The sequence below is a fragment of the Dendrobates tinctorius genome, unplaced genomic scaffold, assembly GCF_039654945.1.
Source record: "Dendrobates tinctorius isolate UK_male_01 unplaced genomic scaffold, ASM3965494v1 ptg000107l, whole genome shotgun sequence".
Lineage (NCBI taxonomy): Eukaryota > Metazoa > Chordata > Amphibia > Anura > Dendrobatidae > Dendrobates > Dendrobates tinctorius.
Window position 1 is genome coordinate 37,258,776 of NW_027361775.1, and position 19,635 is coordinate 37,278,410.

The following is a 19,635-nucleotide window of genomic DNA, read 5'->3' on the forward strand; positions in this document are numbered from 1 at the left end:
AACAGATGCAAAATAGGAATTTAAAAGTTCGGCCTTCTCAACATCCTTTCTTACTATTTCATCATTTTCATCCTGTAAAAATCCTATAGTATCTTTGTCTTTTCTTTTACTTTTGACATATTCCCAAAATTCTTTATTATTGCTTTTGACGTCTCTTGCAAGCCTCAATTCATTGTCAGCTTTAGATAATCTGATTTGTGCCATTATATTCTTCTTTAGATATGTCTCCTTCTTTCCATTTCATAAACATTTCTTTCTTCCTTTTTAGCATGTGCTTAAGTTCTGTGTTCATCCATCCTGGTTTCCTTAAATGCTTCCTATTCTTCCCTCTTTTTGGAATTGTTAACAATTGTGCTTTGAGAATTTCATTTTCCTTCTTTGTTGCCCATGCTTTGTGCATTAGTATAGAAACATTTTCGTTTGTGATTGGTTTCTCTTTCTCTAATATTTTTATTATTTAGATTTTTTTGCCTTTGTTCTTCCTTTCCACTTCTAATAGCAGAGTTCGCAATAGCATTTGTCAGCTGTATGGCTTTTTCTGGTCTTTTGCTTCCCTTCCCACATTGTTCTAGTTTAAAGCTCTCCTGATGAGTGTAGCAAGGCAACTTCCAAATACATGTTTTCCAGTCTTCGTAAGGTGCACCCCATCTCTAGCAAGCAGTCCATCATATAGGTTTCTGCTGATGCACACCGGCGTCCTGCTCCGACCTTTGCCCCTGGAGACTTAGTGTGGCTCTCTGCCCGTAACATCAGGCTGCAGGTTGAGTCCACTAAGTTCGCACTCGTTACATCGGCCCCCTCAAGGTCCTTGAACAGATCAACCCTGTGGTCTACCGTCTGGCCCTTCCACCACACTTGGCTATCACTGACACCTTCCACGAGTCCCTCCTTAAGCCTGTCCACATGTCCTGGTTCTCCGAGTCATCTGCCGGGACATCAGACCTGTCCTCGGACGAGATTGAGGTTAATGCCATCGTGGGATGCAGGGTGGTACATGGAAGATTTATTTGGTGGACTGGAAGGGTCATGGTCCAGAGGCTCGGACCTGGGAGCCAGTGGAGAACATCCACGCTCCGCTTCTCGTTGCGGCATTTGAGCATAGCGCGGTTCAGAGGGGAGGGGGCCCTAGGAGGGGGGGTAATGTTAAGCATCGGGTTCCTGTCACTGCACAGCAGGAATCCCAAGCCTTGCCTTGGGCGGTCTCCCATTCCTCTTCGGCCGCAGAGGAGGCTGCTCAGCAGACTCGTCGATCCCAGCGCTCTGCTCAGACTAGCACTATAGGTTTGGTTGCTGCTGCCACCTCTGGTCCAGCTATAGCAATGCATGCTGGTCAGCAGCGATTTACTCCAGGGACTAAGTCCTCCTTTTGGTCTACTGAGCATGCCCGTGGGACGATCTCTCATTGGAGATCGGAGGTCACATTCTCAGGTACTTCTCCAGCTCGGATTGGACCATCAGGAAGGTCCCGGAAGGACGCTGCTATAAAAGGCTTGCATGGCCACTCGGCCATGCGCTAGTATACTCAGTATTTGGTAGAGGTGTGTTGATGTATACTTGTGAAACGCTAACTGACTTATTATGAAACCCCCTTTCCTTTAATGCGCATGTAGTTAGGGTTAGAGTTTACAGTCAGCGCCGAGTTGAGACACTGCCTAGCGCCGCAGTGCTCCCTGCTCCTCACCCATGCTAGCGCCAGTGGGCGCCAAGCTATAAGGCATCACTTTACCGCCTCAAGTAGCTGCAACCACCAGTAGCGGCGCCGTGCGCAAGTTGTGCGCTTTCCTTGCCCTAATCAGGGAGGTTAGTGGCGTCCGCCAGAGCAGTGCAGCGCGCACCTAGCGTGTTTATATTTATATTGCTCGTTCCGCCACTGCAGCTGCGGCGCCAAGCACTAGTTGTCTAGAGGGACTCTAACCCTGTGCCTCTGGGCTAGAGTCCTGTGACCGTATTCTAGCACTCATCCGACCGAGGCCTGTGAGTTTTAACAGGCTTCGGTACTTACACTCTGTGGCAAGGCGGTTCTGTGAAGCAACAGATCTCGCCACTGTACACACCGGGTGACTTTAACTCGCGTGTGTTTATCTATTACTTTGCCATATAGTCTCTGCCATTACTAAGCAGCAGTTTACCACATCTGCACGGTGGACCCCGGGCTGTGAACGCACCTTACTATTATTTTATTATTTGGTGCGTTCCACCAGCCCAAACACGTGGCTGCCAAGAAGTGATGGAGGAAGCAAGCTTGAGTGTTATCCCGCAACCAACACTCTATGGACTTGGACCTCATGAAAGAGACTGACCCATGAGTACATTCATGAAGCATTATCTGCAACATGATATTTGCCCGTATTGTTAGTATGCAAAATAGTGCTGACTACTGGGTTGCCAGTCTGTTCGATCCACGATACAAAAGTAAACTTTGCCTGTTGCTTCCCCCCCTGGAAAGTGACGCGCCCATGCTGCAGTATTAAAACATGCTTGAAAACAATCCTGACAGTGGTTTTCCCAAAGACAGCAATGAGGCACACAGTGTGCTTCGCAGTGATAGTGTCACAACAACAAGGGTCAGTCCAGCGGATGGCACAACAAACACCAACAACGGGATGGGAAAAGGGGAAGGCAGGCCATAGTAGTCGGGAACGAGGGATGGGGCACCTCCTAACTCAACCTGTGCCTATCCCTAAGCTTCCCTAATGCCCTATGCGGGTCCTTCTCCCCGCCGCCGTCACTAACCTGGTCCCTAGCTGTCACCTCACTAAACCTTGCCAAGTGCACTGAGCGGCAAGGATGCTATCCTCACCACTGCAGATAGTATAAACATAGGGGATAGTGACAAGCACGAGACAGACAAGGTAACTAAACAAGCAACTTAGCTCCAGGCTTCGCTGCCAAGCTCTTCATCACAGAGGATATGGAAACAGGACTCCAAACTCCACATAAGTAGCAGATTCAGTGCTGACACCAGAAAGCTGCATCTCCAAGAATGGCATACATAGAAAACTATATTAGCAACAGTCAGAGATGCATCATGTGGCTATTTAAAGGATGTGGGAGTGGTCACTAATCACATCAGCTGACCAGCAACACAGCAGCTTCCAGGCAAGGAAAACTGATTTTAACCCTTGCTGGCACGAAAGCAGAAAACATTTAAATTAAAGCAGAGCCAGAGCTGTCACAAATCCAAAAATGGATCGTGATAGATAGGCTTCCGGGAACGTTGAGTGGTCAAAGCAAAAACATTAGCAGCCTTTTAGAGCTGGAGTCCTAGGTTACAACCCCACCATGGACAGCATCTGCAAAGAGTTTGTATGTTCTCCCCGTCTTTGCGAGGTTTTCCTCACAGTACTAATTTTTTCCCCACACTTCCAAAGAAATACCGAAAGGAAATTTAGATTGTGAGTCCCAATGGGGACAGTGCCACTAATGTCTGTAAATGTCTGTAAAGAGCTGTGAAATTACTGGCGCTGTATAACTGATTTAAAAAATAAATAAATATACGGTAATTTAATGCCACTTTTTTGTGGTATCTGTCCAATATTTTTGGAAATGTTTGTCTCCTAGTTGGGTCTCCTTCATCCTACTTTATGTAACACGGTAGTAAAGGAAAAATTTAGATAATCTGAGCACAAAAGAATTACAACCTCAGATGTGGCCACATTTTCGGAGCATGGAAGTAACAGAACAAATTTATATTTTATCATGTGTATCACTATATGGAGAACAATATCAGCATCCAAAAATTCCAAACTGACATCTAGCCTGCTGTATAACATTCCTAACAGAATAAAGTATTTTTTTTTTACTGTGGATGAGGCCTGTATACAATAGAATATATGTTCAAAACAAATTCAAACTCAGATCTAGCCTGCTCTATCACATTTGGCACAGAAAAAATATTTTTTTACTCTGCATGATCTCTACATACAGCTGAATTTCATCTCCATCAAATAACAAAGAGGGATATGGCGTGCTGTATCATGTTTTTAACCAAAAATTTTTTTTACTCTGAATGAGCTCTGCACACAGCTGAACTGCACCACCACTGAATGACAAGGTGGGATACGGCGGCTGTATCGCATTTAGCAACAGAAAAAATTGTTTTTTTTGCTTTGCAATAGCTGTGCAGAAAGATGAATTTCACTGCCACTAAATGACAATGTGAGATATGGCGTGTTGAATCACATTAGCAACTACCAAAAATATTTTTTTACTGTGCAACAGTTCAAATCACAGAACAATTTCACCACCACTAAATGACAAGGTGGGATATGGCGTGCTGTATCACGTTTGTAACCAAATAAAAGGTTTTTTTTTATTCTGTATGAGCTCTGCACACCGCTGAATTTCACCACCAGTAAATGACAAGGTGGGATATGGTGTGCTGTATCACGTTTGTAACTAAATAAAAGGTTTTTTTTTATTCTGTATGAGCTCTGCACACCGCTGAATTTCACCACCAGTAAATGACAAGGTGGGATATGGCGTGCTGTATCACGTTTGTAACCAAATAAAAGGTTTTTTTTTATTCTGTATGAGCTCTGCACACCGCTGAATTTCACCACCAGTAAATGACAAGGTGGGATATGGTGTGCTGAATCACATTTGTAACCAAAAAAAATGTTTTTTATACTCTGCATGAGCTCTACATACAGCTGAATTTCACCACCATTAAGGTGGTGACAAGGTGGGATATGGCATGCTGTATCACGTTTGTCACCAAAAAATATTGTTTGTTTTTTTTACTCTGCATGCATTTCACCGCTGCTAAATGACAAGGTGGAATACGGCAGGTTGAATCAAGTTGAAACAACAGCAAAAAAAATATTTTTCTTTGCTGTGCAGCAGCGTTGCAAAGGGAGCAATTTCACCACTGCTAAATGACAAGGTGAGAAATGGCATGCTGAATCCCATTAGCAACTGAAAAAATAAGATTTAGAAAGGTCTACTCGTGCATGGAGCACAATAGAAGCAGTACACAACACACTTCTATGAATTGTGCCCTGTTGTCTTTGTCTGTGGATCTCAGTAATAGCCCCCCCCAAAAAAAAAAAAACTGCTGGAAGGTCAATTTCACAGCCACACAGGACATTAGCTATATAAACTATCTAACTTAGAAACAACCGCCTAGCTAATTAGCAAAAATCTATCATCACCCACATGCTTTATCCATCCATTAGCCCTCTGTGTCTGTACTGTTACACACTTAACATTATGGCTGGTCCAAACCAATCAGGGCAATTGTTACCACCCACCTTTCGTGTCTACCTTTTTCCTCATAGATTGCAAGCTTGCGAGCAGGGCCCTCATTCCTCTTGGTATCTGTTATAATCTATGTGATTATTGTTATGCTGTAATGTCTATTGTCTGTACAAATCCCCTCTGAAATGTAGAATGCTGCGGAATATGTCGGCGCTATAGAAATAAAATTTATTATTATTATCACCCAGGCACAACATCAGGAGCAGCCTCTCTGCACTGCGCTAGTTACAAAATGGTGCAAAAACAATATGTCTGCTCTTTATATACAGAGGGACATGGGATTTCAGCAGCCAATGACACAAGCTGTTGTGTCAGGACATTGTCGATGTTTCCTGTGCCCTGATTGGCTAGCCGCAATGTGCACACATAAAGTTAGAAAAAAATAAATAAATTAATTTTCCAAGTACGCCGCTCCTTTGAACTCTCCCCATGCCCTACCCTCATCAAACACGTGCCCCATGCTCATCATACACCACCACTATTCTAGTTAAAGTGCTCAAAATACTTTAGTGGCAATGCAAATATTTTCCCGTACTTTTTACCGAATGTTACTGTTAGGGTGGTTTCAAGCAGACCGTAAGGTATATTGGATGGGTGTCAAATTAGGATGCTCAAGCATGTGATGGATTAACACAGAAACAGGTGTATCTGTTTCAAGAAGCCATAAGGCAAATTTATTCATAGCTCAGTTGTATACACCCTGTAAGATGGGCGTATTCATCTTTATTACTTGCATACTATTTGCAATCAGGACATCATTTATCATTGAGATATTCTATTATAAGCTAATGAAAATAGGCATTAATCAAGTAAGCTTTTCATAACTGACCAGCTACCTTTGGTCAGGCATAAACAACTTTTAATCACGTACAGTGACCATCTGTTCAAGTGTAATGGTTTAGCACTTCTGGACTCTTACGCAGACAAGTATAAGTGAAATTAATGTATAAATCAAAAATCCCCCTTTTAGAAGTAAAAGACCCATTGAATTCCCTATCTTTACCAATTTGTCCGATACTTTAAAAATGTGCTCATGTTTACGATCACGAATCCGAATGTGCTATATTCGTGCCAAATTTATGATTGGCGATCGTTTTATCGAATATAATCGCACATCTCTAGTTGCAAATGCAAATGGGTCCACCGTCAGAATTGAGGCAATTATGTTCACAATATGTTGTATCTAGCTGGCACTTATCAACTATAAAAATACATATACATGATGATTACATTCTGACTACATTTTTTAAGCTTTTTCTGCAAAACTCTTCTTTTACTGTTTTTATCTGAAATATAAACTGGTATAAAATGAAAGACTTTTTTCTCGCCATAAATAAATATAAACTGGAAGTCGCTTACCCGTACAGTTAACACCATCTCCCGTGTAGTTTTCCAAGCATTGGCAATAAAAGGATCCGGCCATGTTGAGACATGTGGCTTTTTCTGAGCAATTATTCAATGCAGGATTAGAGCACTCATCAATATCTAAAATGAAACAAATGGAGATATTACCATAATTGCACTGAATATTATATCACTCTTTATAGGCTGCTAATGATAACATGATGATAAAAAGAAGAAAGAATGTAAAAGCAGATAAGTTTATGACAACAGTACAACACATTTCTGTACAAAGTATGCATGTTGCAGACTTTTCACTTCATCAGTTTGATAAATCGGATCTTTTAAAGTAATTGTCCTACTCAGACAACCTTTTCTCAATCACCATGTTCCTCCAAATATAATAATAACACCTACACTCAAGTCCGATGCGGATGCTATTCCAGTGGTGTCCACGCTGCCTCTACTGTGGCTCGCGTGATATTATGTCATATGAATACGATCATTTTTGTTTTTATTTATTTATCTATTTTTCCTTTCCATTGCAAATATATTGGCTATCTAAGTATTTGGCCCCTATTGAGTTATTTTTTGCTTAGTCCAAGTGGGTGTTAGCAGAGAGTTTTCACTGGGACATGTACTTTTTTTTCCCTGTATGATGCTGACCAATCATAAGCAGGCAGCAACTCTCAAATGAAAGAAGAACACGCCCCCTACTGTCTTCCCTAATTTCATACTGCCTCCCTTCATACAGTGACCATATCACATGACTGCTGGATGGGGAGAAGGAAGAACTGTCAGTGATTTTTAATATCTTACCAGTCTTTATAAATAAGCACTGGGTAAGCGCTAGGCGGTAAACATAATAATAAACAATGTTTATATTCTCTGTACGGAGTTTAATTGTGTCGTATAGCCAGCTGCACAATCTCCTGCAAGCTACTTTTTAGAATATCATTGAAAAGATTAGTGCAGAGAGCATGAACATTAATTTTATAGAATAATTTTTTAGAAGTAGTTAAAGCCATACAATCCAAAGATGCATTGGTGTTTATTATAATATATCAATTTGGTCAAACTCCACTTGTATTCGATCTACATAATACTGTATACTGGGACATATTTATTAAGCTAAATGCTCCACTATTCTAGTGTAATGTGAGCCACAAAGCTGTCTTTAATGAAAACTTTTGCACTTTGTCTGAGAAGTGGGCATGTCCTCACTGAAAATTGGCATGGTTTGGCATAAAAAAAGGCTTGGCCTAATTGTGTAAAAAAAACGAAGAAAAACTGGAAACTTTTTACCATAAAATTTATCCAAAGTTTATTTTAATCAATATTAAGCAACAATGCAAAAATGTTATGCAGAAAAAGGGGAGAACAAATACAAAAAAAAGCTGCAAAAAATTCATGATATAGGTAGACAAAATATATTAATTGCACAAAATAACATACAAAGGCCAGATAGTGAAATAGACAATAGTTTTGAATATAAGGTGCAAAAAATGCCTCCTAATCATATATTCACAGGCCTAAAAAAGAATAGCTAGTGATTATGGCACTAGGTTCCCATAATTTAGTAAATAAGGTGCATTTGCAGCAATAAGAGAAATTCTCAGATACAAATCAATAAGGTGCATGTGCAGCAATAAGAGAAATTCTGAAAAATAAATCAATAAGGTGCATGTGCAACAATAGGAGAAATTAAAAGAGTTAATGCGCTAAAATGAAAGTCTTTATCTATACCTGAGAGCAGCAGGCACCCCAACGCGCGTTTCGCACTTGGCTTTGTCCAGGGGAGGTGTATGCCCACTGCTCTCAGGTATAAAGACTTTCATTTTAGCACATTAACTCTTTGAATTACTAGTGTCTGCTCTAATATGAGCATTTTTAGAAGTGATTAAACCCTTAATTACTGTATATACTCGAGTATAAGCCGACCCGAGTATAAGCCGACCCCCCTAATTTTGCCACAAAAAACTGGGAAAACTTATTGACTCGAGTATAAGCCTAGGGTGGGAAATGCTCCATAGATTATTCCCCCATATGCTGCCCCCATAAGAAGCTCCAAAGATTATTCCCCCATATGCTGACACCATAAGAAGCTCCATAGATTGTTTCCCCATATGCTGACACCATAAGAAGCTCCATAGATTGTTCCCCCATATGCTGCCCCCATAAGAAGCTCCTTAGATTATTCCCCCTTATGCTGCCCCCATAAGAAGCTCCTTAGATTATTCCCCCTTATGCTGCCCCCATAAGAAGCTCCTTAGATTATTCCCCCATATGCTGCCCCCATAAGAAGCTCCTTAGATTATTCCCCCATATGCTGCCCCCATAAGAAGCTCCATAGATTGTTCCCTCATATGCTGCCCCCATAAGAAGCTCCATAGATGATTCCCCCATGTGCTGCCGCTGCTGCTGCATGTAAAAATAAAAAAAGACATACTCACCTCTCTGTTGCTGGGTGTCAGATTCTCACCTGTCCTGCGTCCATGGCTGCTCACCGCTATCTGCCACGTCATCAGTCAGTGACGTTCAGACTGCAGGGGGCGCGGCACACACTAACCACGTCACCGCGCCCTCTGCTGTCTGAAGTCACTGACCGATGGCAGACAGCAGCAAGCAGCCATGGACGCAGGACAGGTGAGTATCGCTATCCTTACCCGTCCTGACGCTGTCTCTTGAGCCCCCAGCTTCTCTGCGCTCTCTCTTCCTGCAATCAGGGGTCACGTGATACCGCTCATTAAAACTCATGAATATGAGCATATTCATGAGTTTTAATGAGCGGCACCACATGATCGCTGAAGGCAGGAAGAGAGAGCACGGGGAGAAGCTGGGGGCTCAAGAGACAGCGTCAGGACGGGTAAGTATGACCTGACACCCCCGCCCCCCCTCCCCCTCCAACCCCCCGGTGTATATGACTCGAATATAAGCCGAGAGGGAGACTTTCAGCCCAAAAAATTGGGCTGAAAATCTCGGCTTATATTCGAGTATATACGGTAATCTTGCACTAGACACCTGAGATTTTCTCCTATCTTTTTGCATATGCACTTTATTCAATATGGTATAAGCATTTGAAAAAGGGATTAACCCCTCAATTGATTTATCTTTGAGAATTTCTCCAATTGTTGCAACCTTTGCAGGGCGAAACGATCGTCGTTGCTACCTCCTTTTTGCACCCGTTCTCCCGCTGATATGCTTTTACAATAAAGCCTTGACTATACTACACGGTGAGTGCCGTCTTTTACTACTATTTTTTGCTATGAACTATTGAAGGCTTGAAATTCCCACTGAAAATATGTTCAGATCGGCTGCATCAGGGGCCAGAATATATACATTGTGACAAGGTCACTGGCAAAGTAAGTGAGGAGAGATATGTTTCACTGAGGCTATTAGTTTCAGTAATTTAAAAACTGGAAGTTTGTTCCAACATATACAGTGCTGAGAGGGTTAATTAGCTATTTTCAATTGATAGGCTTTTAAGTAAACAGCTGAAGAGCTGGTGGGAGGCTGTTCACCATATCTCCTCCCCAGGGTAGGGTTTAGTAGGTAAATAGTCAGACTTCTGAGTCATTCTGTGTTCAGTGTGTCTGGAATCGGCAGCTCCAGAGAAATGTTTTATGTTAAGCTGTACTGAACCCGGTTATTGCATCCAAAGCAGGCAGATCCCCACAGGCATATGGACTGTGCTATACTTTATCTTTAGTCTTCTCATTATGCCAGAAAGGCCGTGTTTATTTTGTTTGAGACTTCAGTGGTTTATGAGGTCTCTTAAATAAACCAGCAGTAGAAACATGCCTGTGTCTACCTCGGTGATCAGCCGAGTGAACCGGTCTACTACAATACAGCCCTGGCAAAAACTAAAAGACCACTGCACAGTTTTCTAAAAATCACCATCTCTATATGTCTGACAGCCATTCCATTCCAGTGTCAGTTGAATTAGAACCAAAGTAGACTTCATTCTACTTAATGTGCTTCTGATTAGGTGATCACCTGAACCAAATCTTATTTAACAAGGGAAAGTATAAAAAAACCCAGCTGTGGTCTTCACAATCCTCTTGCAATAGGACAAGCTGGATGGCCAAACAAGTGCTAGGAATAGCCCAAAATTAATTTGAATGAAAAAATAACTTTTAACCATGTCAAAGGAGTTGAAAAGAAAAGTCTTGAGTGAGGAAAAGAAGGGCTCAATTCTGGCTTTACTAGCAGAGCGATTCAGTGAGCATCATGTTGCCTCCATCCTTAAAATTTTGAAGACGGCAGTCCATTAGAACAAGGCTAAGCAGCAGACATTGGGGACAACAAAGCTACAGAACGGCAGAGGGCAAAAGCAACTCTTCAGTAACAGGGCTGACTGTTATCTTATTCGAATGTCACTCAGCAACCACAGGATGACATCAAGTGACCTACAAATGTAATGGCAAATGGCAGCTGGGGTGAAGTACACAGCAAGAACAGTTTGTAACAGTCTCCTAGAGGCAGGCCTCAAGTCATGTAAAGCTAGAAAAAAGCCTTTCATCAATGAGAAGCAAAGGAGAGCCAGGCTGAAGTTTGCCAAAGACCATAAGAATTGGACCATAGAGCACTGGAGTAAGGTAATCTTCTCTGATGAGTCTATTTTTCAGCTTTGCCTAAAACCTGGTCATCTAATGGTTAAACGGAGACCTGGAGAGGTGTACAAGCCACAGTGTCTTGCATCAACTGTGAAATTTGGTGAAGGATCGGTGATGATCTGGAGATGCTTCAGCAAGGCTGGAATTGGACAGCTTAATCTTTACGAAGGACCTATGTATCAAGTCGCATACAAGGTTAACCTTGAAAAACACTTGCTTCCTTCGGCTCAGGCAATGTTCCCCAACTCTGAGGACTGTTTTTTTCCAACAGAACAATGCCCCATGCTACACAGCTAGGTAAATCAATGTGTGGATGAAGGAGCACCATATCAAGACCCTGTCATGGCCAGCCCAATCTCCAGACATGAACCCCATTGAAAACCTCTGAATTGTAATCAAGAGGAAGATGGATAGTCACAAGTCATCAAACAAAGAAGAACTGCTTAAATGTTTGTGCCAGGAGTGGCAGAAGGTCACCCAAAAGCAGTGTGAAAGACTGGTGGAAAACATGCCAAGATGCATGGAAAGCTGTGATTAAAAATTATGTTTATTCCACCAAATATTGATTTCTGAAATCTCTCTGAGTTAAAACATGAGTATTATTGTTTCTACATGAATAATAATGTTATATATACTGTATATACTCGCGTATAAGCCGAGATTTTCAGCCCATTTCTTTGGGCTGAAAGTCACCCTCACGGCTTATATGCGAGCCATATGCGCCAGGGGGTTGGCAGGGGAGGGGGAGCGGGGGTGTCAGATCATATTAACCCCCCCAGCGTGTCTCTGCAGCCCCCCCGCTTCTCCCACGGTCTCCCTTCCTTCCTTCAGAGGTCACATGATACCGCTCATTAAAGTCATGAATATGCGCATATTCATGACTTTAATGAGCAGTATCATTTGACCGCTGAAGGAAGACCGTGGGAGAAGCGGGGGGGGCTGCAGAGACCGCACCAGGAGGGGGTAAGTATATGCGATATTCACCTGTCCCCGTTCCAACGATGCTCACTGTTGTCTGCTGTGTCCTCTGTCAGTGACGTTCAGGCACCAGAATGTTTGACATTATTCTATTCTTATATAATGTCGGTGTATTTACATATAGTAATGATCATTATGATTTGAGCCATCCACAATCAAGGCTTAGTCTAAATGCACAGAACTGCTATGGACAATAATCATTAGTGAGGTAAGTAAATGTGGAACAATAATAAAAAAAATGTCAAATTGTTTTCATAACTAAATTAAAAACAACGGTACACAGGGAGTTGTGGGTGAGCCAAGGAACAAACAAATCAGTCAGAGTATGAAGAGCGTATCATAAAAACATGATACATATTAATAAGGTGTTGAAAGAAGAAAAAAGTACTTTTAAAAACAGTTCATTAGGAGAAAAATTATGTATTCCCAACACATAGTCCAACAATCACATATAAATCAAAGTAAATCCAACACCAAGATCTTACATATGATGATTACACTAATGGGAATGTCCAACAGAGACTCTTAACAACCCACTGACCATTTATTGTTATTAAGACAATATCTACAGTAGGTGACTGATTTGCTGTGTGACAGATGTAACATGTCCTAGCGATGCTTTTTACATTAGTGCTTCTCTCATTGTAATACTGGTTATGTTACTGTACATTCTACTATACATTCTACTACTAATACCATACTATCATTAATTACATTATTAGTATGGTATTAGTAGAAGTTCACCTGGTATTCTGGTTTTACTCATTAATATCAGATCTATGTGCTACACAGGCTAGAACACTATTGTTTGTGGTTGGACCATTAATATGTAAAACACAAGTTGTCATAACCTTACTTGTCCTTTTTCATTTCTCTCCATCTTTATGCTATATAGTAAGTTTTCTGCTGGTATAGAACTGTGGTGTAATGTGATGTGATGTTACATCAGTCGTGTACTTACCCTCGCAGGTTTTATTTAGAAGGGTGAATCCAGGATCGCAAGAGCATTCATAGCTGCCATTCGTGTTCGTACAGGATACATTCACCCCACAAATAAGGGGATTTTCAGAACACTCATCGATATCTGCAAAATTATGTAAAGAAAGTGTATTTGCGGATAGATACAGTAGGTTATTCAAGAAGATGTAGAATAATATAGGAAATAAGGAAGGTCAGTACAGAACGCCCAGGTGTAACACTTGTACTTTTGGATATCTATTATGGGAGGTGAAGAACATATATACTCACCCGTACATTCCATCCCATTACCAGAGTACCCGTCCCTGCATGTACAGATGTAGGAACCGTCAGTGTTGTTACAGTCCGCCCAGAGACTGCAGTCATTCGCTGTTGTACACTCATCAATGTCTGTGCAGTTTTCTCCATCATACCCTTGGTGACATTCACATTTGTATGAGCCAGGCGTGTTGGAACAATTTGAATGGAGTGGGCATACAGTGACATTTTCCACGCATTCATCTATATCTGCAATGTTGAGAACAAAAATCTAATAAGCAAAATACCATAACAACTGTGCAGTTTTTTAGCAGTGGCAGCCACCTTCATGAAGTGTATTAGATGTTGTCCCAGGCTGATAGTTGTTTGTAACATGATGTAATAGTATAATAACTTTACAGCACCACATAAAGTATACATTGGCTTTACTAGAGTCCTATGGGCTGCTTTCAAAATTTGGACTTGGGCCTCCATCTCCATGTTGGTCAGATGTAAGCGCCTTTTTAACATTTTAGATTCCATAATGACATACTCATGTAATAATGTCCCCATCTTTCCATGCACCTTTCTGTAATAATGTCCCCTGTCCTGGCCCTTTTCTGTAATAATGTCCTCAGTCCTGTCCACTTCCTGTAATAATGGTCTCTGTTCTGGCCCTCATCCTGTAATAATGTCTTTCATCCTAGTCCCCTTCCTGTTATGATAGCCTCTATCCTGGGCCTATTTCTGTTATAATCTCCCCGATTCTGGACCCCATTCTGGTATAATGACCCTTGTTCTGGACCCAATTCTGATATAATAACCTCCTTCCTGTGCCCATTCCTTGTATAATGATCACCATCCTAGATCCCATTTTGGTATAATGACCCCCATCCTGGGAAACTTCCTTTTATAATGACCCCCATTTTTGGCCCCCTCCTTGTATATTGTCAGCTCCGTTTTCCAAAACATAAAAAAAAATAAACAATTCTTGTCACCTTCGCCTGCTCACACAACGTGCGGCAATTTCTTCTGTAGCCGTCCTCTGATTGATAGGCGGCGTGTATTGCAGCACAGCGAGCCAGAGGGTCCCGGTGCTGCAATACGCGTCAGCTAAATGTGTGTCCAAAAATGCACATCCACCTGATGTAGGCATTGGCAGGCCTCCCCTCCCACACGGGCCTGGTCGCAGTCACAACCGCGAATAATACGGCCAAACATGTTTTTTTTAATGAACATAGGTACTATAATATCAAATACAAGGGGAGAAGTTAATAAATCTTAAAGGGTTGTCGGTGCATATAATATCGATGCCCTAACCTAATTATAGGTCATCAATATAAGAACAATGGGGAGCTGACACCTGGCACCTTCAGCTGTTAGACGCTCCATTAGTGTAACCTGATGTAAACAGTGAATAGAGCTGAACATTGCGGCTCCAGTCAGTGTAGCAGCTGCTTCCAAGTACAGCAGATCAGCTCTAATTTAAGAGATCTGCAGTTCTCGGCAGTGGGGGCTACACATTGAACAGGGCTGTCCTGTTCAGCTGCATTCAATATTACATCTATGTCATACCTAATAACTGCTGATTGGTTGGGGTGTCAGACTCCCATTGATCAAACATTGCTTACCTATACTAAGAATAGGTCAATAGTATCATAAGTCCAACAAACCTGAAGGGTTTGATGTCTGGATAGTAAACATATGAAACTATTTTAGTTAAGACCTACATTTTAAAAAATGTGAAAAATAAATTGTTTTATGTTATTTTTTAATTTATATCTGAAAGCCTAAAGTGATACCAAAGATGTATATAAATGTATAAGAAAGTAGTTTCCAAGAGAAAAAGGTCGCACTCTGCGGGATAATGATGAATGTTTATTGACACTAAATTACATGTCACGTCGGAGATGTGAAGGAGAGTGTGTCAAATGGCTGACTACGGCCGTTTCACGCTACTCGAGCGCTTCCACTGGACCCGTGGAAGCGCTCGAGTAGCGTGAAACGGCCGTAGTCAGCCATTTGACACACTCTCCTTCACATCTCCGACGTGACATGTAATTTAGTGTCAATAAACATTCATCATTATCCCGCAGAGTGCGACCTTTTTCTCTTGGAAACTACATTCGTCTTGCTACGAGGTCAAGCACCCGGGAGTCCTGGATGTGAGCTCTCCGCCTGCTGCCAGCCACGGACCTTAGCACGGTAACAGCGGTGCCGTCCGCTTTCTTGCATTGACTTCAAATGTATAAGAAAGTACACGGTACCATTACACTTGGAGCTGTTCTCTTCATTCACTTTGTAGCCTTCGTTGCAAGTGCAAATGGGTCCACTGGCAGAATTGTGGCAATTCTGTTCACAATATGTTGTATTTAGCTTGCACTCATCAACTGTAACAATACATATAAATTATCATTATATTCTGACTACATTTTGTAAATCCTTTCTGCATAACTCATTTTTATTTTTAAGTAAAATATTTAGAATTGAGAGTCCTCAGTGGTTGATACCTTTTAAAGGCTAACTGAAAAGATGGTAACACATTGCAAGCTTTCCAGACTACTCAGGTCTCTTCATCAGGCTAGACTAATACAAAATCTGAAGTCACATATTTATGCACAATACAGCCTAGAAAAAAATGTATTAGTCTTTTGTATTAGTCTAGCCTGATGAAGTGACCTGAGTAGTCTGGAAAGCTTGCAATATGTTACCATCTTTTCAGTTAGCCATTAAAAGGTATCAACTACTGAGGACTCTCAATCCTGAATATTTTTCTATCTACTTGCTAACACGGTACAAAGATATACATCTTTCCTGTATTTTTAAGTAAGAATTCTCCTTTCTTTGACAATTTTAAATATCAGACACGTTTTTGCATTTCACAGGAGCAGGGCCACTAACAGAGATATGGATTGACTGTGGTGTGTGTGTTATTTATTTTTATTACTTTTTCATTTATTTTACACACACATAAGGTAATTCAAAACCTCTGGGGTAATTTCACTACTCATATGAATATATATTGCCCTTGTAACTATGGCTGGTATCATAGCCGGCGTTAGCTATGTGCGACTAGTGTGGTGGCACAGGGAGCCAGCGCGTAGACACCAAAGGGGGCACTGTGGGGAAACAGCAATTCATTTTCATCGGCTGCTTCTGCTCTACGCAGGCTCCATCAGGAAGACTGCAGGGGTCGCTCTCCTGGGGCGCACTGACCCCACTGTGCTCTATGTCCTCTCTTCTCCCATCTTCACCAGAGTGAGGAGGTAGGGGCACCTGCAGGGCTCCCGCCAGAAAAGTTGCTGACAGACACCCACTGCTGTTCTACATAGGTGAATATAATGTACTGTGTATGTCATATCTGTAATATATTATTTGCTGTCTATATGTGTTATGTATAAGACTAGATGGAGGGGTGGTAGTGTCACAATGGGGGCAGGCTTTGCAGCATTGAGAATCTCTCCCTCCATGTGCTCACCCACCTATCCACTCTCTCTTTCCCCCGTGTGCTGAATTCTCCCATCTGTACTCTCTTCTTTGACCTGTCTACCCCTTGTGCTATCCCCCTTGTCTGCTGTCTCTCTCCTTGCTGTACTGTATTCTCCCCTCATGTGCTGTCCTATTTGAGCTGTCTCCCCCTGTACTCTGTCTCTCTCACCCCTGTGTCTGACCGTGTACAGAACATACCATAGGCTCCTGGGCAGGGGAGGAAGCAAAAGACAATACTGACATTACAGCAGGAGATTGCAGAGGATACATTTTGTGAGGTAAAATATTGTTTAAAATCAGTCAGTGAAATATTTTACCTCACAAAAAGAATCCTCTGTGATCCCCTGCTGTAATGTCAGTATTGTCTTTTGCTTCCTCCCCTGCCCAGGAGATGTGGTATGTTCTATACATGGTCAGACACAGACAATTTTTAAAATGAACTTTCGTTCATGGGAAAACCACTTTAATGTGACCGGCTTGCTCTGCCTGTAGACACGTCGCGCTGGTGGTACTGCGCAAGAGGCTATGTGTCTGAGTGTTAGTGTGTGTGTGAGTGTAAGTGTGTGTGTAAGTGTTTGTGTGTGTTTGTGGTGCATACGGCGTATAGAGTATGTGTGGTGCGACGGTGTTCCGCTGGTGGTACCGCGCAACAGGTTGGTACCAGCAGCAGTTTCCATACTGAGACACCCATCACTTGGGTGTCTCAATATGGCGGTCAGTGAACTTCCTCCGCTTGGAATTCTGGGATACGGTGACATCTGGACAGAACAGGAAATGAAAACATTACAAGGCAATTATATAAATAGATATGTGAGTGCCCTGTATAGTGAGCAATATCTATCTATAATCTATCTGTCTTATCTATCTATCTATTATATATCCCTATATCTATCTATTATGTAAGAAATGCAGGCAACACTCCAAAAAATAAAATAAAAAAAAGGACTTTATTAGTCAATCTGGTGTGTTGACTCTTCGGCTGTGAACTGTTTTATGTAACTGTAGTGAACCCGGTTGTTGTATCCAAAGAAGACGGATCCCTGCAAGTATATGGACTGTGCTATGCTTTATCTTTTGTTTTCCCTGTTATGCCAAAAAGGCCATGTTTATTTTATGCTAGAAATAGGCCCGATGCTATTGCATTGGGAGTGCGGTGAAATGAACATCTGCCGACGGGCAGCTCAGCCATTGAGCGGTGCCGTGCGGCTTTGGCGGGGGATTTGAATCCCCCGCCCCACCGGCTCAGCCAATGAGCGGCGCGGGATTCAAATCCCCTGCCGGCTGAACCAGTGACTGGTGCCGCGCAGGATTTGAATGCATGCATGGGAATCTCGCCCAACTATCCTGGTATGCATGGTCCTCTCACCCCCCAATCCTGGTATGCATGGTCCCCTCACCCCCTTTTCCTGGTATGCATGGTCCTCTCACCCCCCCTATCCTGGTATGCATGGTCCTCTCACCCCCCTATCCTGGTATGCATAGTCCTCTCACCCCCCTATCCTGGTATGCATGGTCCTCTCACCCCCCTATCCTGGTATGCATGGTCCTATCACCCCCAATCCTGGTATGCATGGTCCCCTCACCCCCCAATCCTGGTATGCATGGTCCCCTCACCCCCCTATCCTGGTATGCATGGTCCCTCACCCTCCAATCCTGATATGCTTGGTCCCCTCACCCCCCCAATCCTGGTATGCATGGTCCTCTCACCCCCCCATCCTGGTATGCATGGTCCTCTCACACCCTTATCCTGGTTTGCATGGTCCTCACACACCCCTATCCTGGTATGCATGGTCCTCTCACCCTACTATCCTGGTATGCATGGTCCCCGAACCCCTCTATCCTGGTATGCTTGGTCCTCTCACCCCCCAATCCTGATATGCATGGTCCCCTCACCCCCCAATCCTGATATGCATGGTCCCCTCACCCCCCTATCCTGGTATGCATGGTCCCTCACCCTCCAATCCTGATATGCTTGGTCCCCTCACCCCCCCAATCCTGGTATGCATGGTCCTCTCACCCCCCCATCCTGGTATGCATGGTCCTCTCACACCCCTATCCTGGTTTGCATGGTCCTCACACACCCCTATCCTGGTATGCATGGTCCTCTCACCCTACTATCCTGGTATGCATGGTCCCCGAACCCCTCTATCCTGGTATGCTTGGTCCTCTCACCCCCCAATCCTGATATGCATGGTCCCCTCACCCCCCAATCCTGATATGCATGGTCCCCTCACCCCCCTATCCTGGTATGAATGGTCCTCTCACCCCCCAATCGTGATATGCATGGTCCCCTCACCCCCTATCCTTTTATGCATGCTACCTCTCACCCCCCTATCCTGATATGTAGGGTCCTCTCACCCCTATTAAACTGCACACATACAAAAAAAAAAACATTTATACTTACCTTTCTTCCCTGTGCTCCAGCGCTGTCCTGTTCTGCTGGAGGCTGGGGGAGGAGCGCCGGAGTACGCGCATGCCCATACCGCGCTGTCCGGCGCCATATTGCTGAAGGCACACTGCAAATGTGTCTTCAGTAAAATGGCGCCGGATAGCGCTATGCGTATGCGCGATTCCGACACTGCACTCCTGCCCCAGTCTCTGGTGAGAAGAGAAGCGCCGCGGCAACGCTCCTCCTGGTCAGGTAAGTAAGTAATCCCTGCCCCGCCGGCTGAGCCAATCAGCGGTGCTGCTCCGTCCACCTCGTACGCACGTGGCTCCGCTCTGTCCACCTCGTATG

General features: G+C 43.1%; 1 protein-coding gene across 1 annotated transcript in view; it reads right to left on the bottom strand.

Annotated features, from left to right (window-relative positions):
- Positions 1-19,635, bottom strand: part of LOC141100709 (uncharacterized) — a 424,196-nt gene that overhangs the window by 293,097 nt on the left and 111,464 nt on the right. The window contains exons 36-39 of the mRNA XM_073589356.1: positions 15,677-15,799; positions 13,443-13,679; positions 13,156-13,278; positions 6,619-6,744 (exon numbers count right to left, since the gene is read on the bottom strand). Of these exons, the coding sequence (XP_073445457.1) occupies positions 6,619-6,744; positions 13,156-13,278; positions 13,443-13,679; positions 15,677-15,799 (609 nt within the window). The remainder of the gene's footprint in view (positions 1-6,618; positions 6,745-13,155; positions 13,279-13,442; positions 13,680-15,676; positions 15,800-19,635) is intronic.